This window comes from Penaeus chinensis, chromosome 9 (genome assembly GCF_019202785.1).
Source record: "Penaeus chinensis breed Huanghai No. 1 chromosome 9, ASM1920278v2, whole genome shotgun sequence".
In the NCBI taxonomy this organism is placed as follows: domain Eukaryota; kingdom Metazoa; phylum Arthropoda; class Malacostraca; order Decapoda; family Penaeidae; genus Penaeus; species Penaeus chinensis.
Window position 1 is genome coordinate 6082475 of NC_061827.1, and position 5000 is coordinate 6087474.

Sequence of the window (5000 nt, forward strand, 5' to 3'; positions counted from 1 at the left end):
ATTTTTTTTCACAAAGCAGTTTAGAATTTTTTGTATTTATTGAGTATTAGATTTGTCATTGTTGGTGGACTGTTGATATGCATGAAATATTTAATCTGTTTGCTGTGTATGGATACTGTAGATTTAGAGTGAATGTTTCATTGTGTACCAGAACTCACTGTGTTCCTTGGAAATTAATAACAATCTATGGAAGTTACTATTAGTCCCAGAAGTGTTGTATTGGAGTATTTGTTCGTATATTACTGTTACAAGATTTAATTATTAACAAATATTCTTTGTTGTAATATTTTGGTATCTGTAAAAAAAAAAAAAAAAAAAAAAAATACCATGTACAGTACTTACCCTTTAGCTAAAACCCAAAAATTATCCGTGAGTTTCTTCTATTTCAAGTATCATTTTAATAACCTACTAACACAGTCTGATGCTAATATGAAGAGAAATGAACACAGCAGTAGCAAAATTGAGGTTCATTTTAATGCTGATTATGGTTGCATAGTAGAGGACACTACTTTATGCATACATTGTATGAAAAGTACCTTCTAAATATCTTGTTTATCTTCTAGTCTTCTAAAGATATGCTTAAATGAATTGAGAAATGTATATAAATCACAGAACTAATGCACCATATTTTTTTCCCACAAGCAATTATGCTAATGCACGGAGCACTGAATGGAGTTGCACTAGCTTTTCACAACTTTTTTTTTTTTTTACAACTTTTTTGAGAAAAAAAAAGCAATAAAAGAAAATAATCAAAACTTTTTCTTCTTTCTTAAACAGCACTTAGGCCTTGCTGAGTTAGAGAAGGGATTCTACCTTGAGGGTTCTCTCCGACGTGTCTTGTGTGCTCTGGTGCTGCTCGGGTACCACCTCATTGCTACCTACGTCCTTGGTACTTCTGAGGGAGATTTGGAAATGGCACAAATTATCCTTGACGATCACTTGAAGGTATGTACTAATGCGAGTTATTTCGTTACTTGATACTGCTTTTGTCTTTTTTTCCATATATGTGTCTTTCTTCTTTCTTGTGCCATGTGAGGCTTGGCTGTCTTATGTTAATTTCCCTGGTTACAGCTCTACCCCAATGGAGCCTGGTTCCTCTTCTTCGCTGCTCGCTTGGAGTATGTCAAAGGAAACTTCGACCTGGCCATTGAGAAGTATAAGGTCTCCCTGAACAGCCAGGACGAGTGGCGCCAGTTCCACCACTTGTGCTACTGGGAGCTTATGTGGTGCTGCATCATGAGTGCAAGATGGAAGTAAGTGCATCTTGTTTGGCATTTTTTTCAGTTCTTAGGTTATGCTGTTTAAACTTTAAGGTCAAATAGAAATGAACAAGAGTGTGCATGTGTAATTATTGCTTCTCTGCATTGTATAGAATGTCTCTTCTCAAATGCTCTTCCTAAATGTATGATATTGGTAGTCAAAATAACAGATGAATAGGAATTAAGATGGCCCAGAGCTTTGTATTCAAGCAGCCCTCCCTCGAGACCAGGTTTCTTTATTCCTTCAAAGACACTATTTAAAGATTTGCTGAAGGGTTAATCAAATGAACTTACAAGAAAGTAATTGATTTAAACATTGGTTTTGTTTCCAGAGAAGCACAAGATTACGCAGACAAACTTCTTCAAGAGAGCAAGTGGTCCAAAGCAACATATGCCTACCAAAAGTGCTGTTGCATGTGTATGAGGATGGATGAGTTGACACCAGCAGAGAAGCAAGAACTGGCAGAAACTATGAGGTTAGTAAAAAACATATCCTTGCTGTTCAGAAAAGGTAATAGAACTGGCAGTGTTTTGTTGTATACTAATCTAATGCATTATTTTCCTCTCAGGACCATTCCAGGCCTGAAGCAACGCATTGCCGGCAAGAGTCTTCCAATTGAAAAGTTTGCTGTGAAAAAATCTGCCCGGTTCTTTGCACAGGGAGAAACACTTACCCTCTCAGGTCTCGAACTTATCTACGCCTGGAATGGATTCAAGATTCTTGCCAAGAGATATGAAAATGTAGAAAAGATATTCAGCATTATTGACAGAGAAATGAGACGAATGGAATCTATAAAAGGTAACTTTGGATATTTTATGAGACTAGAAATGGTTTTGTTTTTCATCCCCTTCATAACAGGTGATGTCCTACTTAACAAAAAATCCTAAACACCACATTGCACATAATAACATCATGAGTTCATTTCCTGGTGGTTGGAATGATGGCAGTTGCCTAGCCAAAGAACAGTGTGTGTTAATTAATTCACTCTGGCCTTGTCAAACTTTGCCAGAAACTTACCTAGAATGAATGGGTAAAGTCAGAAAGGAATGGTGAATGCACATAAAAATCAGAAAGTAATCTTTTGTTATAGCATAATTTCATGGCAGTTAATTATCAAGATATGTACTATCAAAAAGTCCATGCAAAGATGCATAAGAAAACAGAGTCTTCAGGGTTACCATAGGCAGGAAACATATCCAATGCAACTAAACCTTTCACTTTCATTCTTTCATCTCCAGTACCTGACCGCGGGGACTACTACTGGGATGACTACCTTTTGGCCCATTTGGTAAAAGGCTCCTGCTTAGCCTACATGAACTCTCCCCTGCAGGCAGAGGAATGTTTTAAGTTCATTGTTAATAATGAGAAGAAGATCAAGGAGGACAACTACCTAGTTCCCAACGCCCTTCTGGAACTTGGTCTTCTTCTTCTGCGGGCTAATGATCTGGAGCAGTCTCGGATCATTCTGGAGCATGCGAAGTACGTTGACTTTCCACGCTGTTATTATAGTATGGTAGAATCAGTAAGAATTTTTGCTACATGAATTAGATGTTTATTTAGTATTTAGTTTTGAAAGGATTATTTTCTTGTGTCTTTCAAGTGTCCAGTTTCCTGTAAGTATTCCACTTATTCATATATTTAATTCCTCCTCCAGATCAAACTACAAGAGCTACTCCCTGGAATCTCGCTTACACTTCCGCATCCATGCAACCCTCAATAAGATCCATGGCATCCAGAAGGGAAACCCTGGCGATGGCATAGGCCCCATGGAAGGCTACCCCTCCATCAGCAGGTCCCCTTCCCCAGCCATCACCAAGACCTCAAACACAGCCACAAACGGCAATGAAAGTCACTTAAATGGATCATCAGGCAAACACGTACAAGCCGTTGGAACTCATCTGTGATCACTTTGATACTAAGGTGCATACCAAGGACTGGTTTGGAAGTTTTTTAACAAAAGTTTATTTTTTAGATTTCTAGAGCATTGGTTATGCTGACTAGAACACAAGCCAGGTGTCTCTGTATTTTTTTGAGTGTAAGATATAAACAAAGCATAAAAACAAACCAAAAAACATACCCAAAAAAAGAGAATTGTAGAACCGAGACGTCTTGGCAAATGTTCTTGACCAAATTTTACAGGTCCAAAAGAAAGCAAAACAAACATAAGTGGATATGATATGTACGGAGGAAGGAGTGTACAAAAGTCTCTCTAGATGAGGTGTCCTGTACGGTGACTGCACGTCCAAGGTGATAGTATCAGGTATAATATTTGTAAGTCTGGGACTACTTCTATATGTCAAAAGTATATTTGTTATTTCAAAAACTATATTTGTTATAGAGGAGAGTTTTAAATGATTTAAATTTTGAATATTGTATATAAACTATACAGGATTTGACTTGGGGGAAGATTCAAATATTCAATATCTGGTTATATTTATTGTTTCTTTATTATTATAATGTTTAGTTAATTTGTATTTTAATAGTATTATTGTATGGCAATGGAGTTAAAGATTATATTCAGTGGTAATGTTGTTCATAAATATTGGCAGAATACTGGCTTAAATTTCTCGTAATGATTCATAACAGTCATGGCCTGTGTCTTGCAGTGTATAAGTTCATTCATTGATTTTGTAGTAGATTGTGTATGTAAATAATTTTATATTATTTATTAAGAGTATTTAGTTTCAAATAGATTGACATTTAGCTGAATTATATATATATATATATATATATATATATATATATATATATATATATATATATATATAATATCCATCATGTAAATACTTACCTAAAGTAAATTTTTTTGTAGATACATGAAATGTAGAATGGGTACAGTAGCTTACATGTTGTCTTGAGAAGAATATCAACCACAACCTCACTTAAAATCGTGCATATCCATTTCTCGCAGGTTGAAAGAGTGGAGAAATATCAGGAAATTGTTTTCGGCAGGAGCATTATAAAAGTATACCAAGGATGCTGGCTCGTATATATGTATATGTATATGTATATATGCTAATGGAAAAATGAGAGACAAATGTTAACTTAGGGATGATGTTTGTGGTGTTTTAAGAGTTATTCAGTAAGTGAAATCCCTTTTAAAATCTGGAGAGTTGATTTGAAAATCACTTACATGGTTCACATGATTAGGAGTGCCAGGCAATATTACTAGTGGTACTCATCAGCATTTTTAGGTTTACACATAAAAGTTGATCAAACACAGCAGCTCAGTTAACACATGTGAAACAATTTTGTGCAGATTTTTTTTTTCTTTCTTTCTTTTTTTAACTTCGAGGTAATGAACATGTGAGAGGAATGAAAAAGCCAGCCATAGTATACTTAAACATTCCATTAGCATAAGTTTTAGAAAGTTTAGACCTAAGTGCAGTAAATACACTGTGTCAAAGATTATTTCAGATAACTATTGAATTAATGAACTTAATATTTTTGTCTACTTGGGTGTGCCTGTGTGCACATTTTGCGCATGTGTAAGTGTATGCATGTTTGTGTCTTCACTTGTGTCCTTATGCGTGCTGGATGTTTGCGTGCGTGTGTATTTGTTTACAGGTCTTTGAAGGAATGTGTATTGATCACTAAATGCTTCTTTGAATTCAAGATATAGGTTATGCTTTGGCTGCTTTTAGCCATCCTGAGAATCAAAGATTGAGTGTGTGAACATAATGGTGTACCTTACAGTGCTGCAGTGAGGGAATTCTTTGCATTTAGAGACTATAAACTGC

The 5000-nt window shown here is 35.6% G+C and overlaps 1 protein-coding gene across 2 annotated transcripts in view; it reads left to right on the plus strand.

Moving 5' to 3' along the window:
• Positions 1–5000, plus strand: part of LOC125028536 (tetratricopeptide repeat protein 39B-like) — a 55587-nt gene that overhangs the window by 49278 nt on the left and 1309 nt on the right. For both annotated transcript variants that reach the window (XM_047617904.1, XM_047617903.1), the window contains exons 8-13: positions 778–945; positions 1072–1253; positions 1592–1735; positions 1829–2058; positions 2499–2739; positions 2915–5000. The exon at positions 2915–5000 is cut by the window's right edge and continues 1309 nt beyond it. In XM_047617904.1, coding sequence (XP_047473860.1) covers positions 778–945; positions 1072–1253; positions 1592–1735; positions 1829–2058; positions 2499–2739; positions 2915–3164 — 1215 coding nt within the window. In that variant the 3' untranslated portion in view covers positions 3165–5000. The remainder of the gene's footprint in view (positions 1–777; positions 946–1071; positions 1254–1591; positions 1736–1828; positions 2059–2498; positions 2740–2914) is intronic.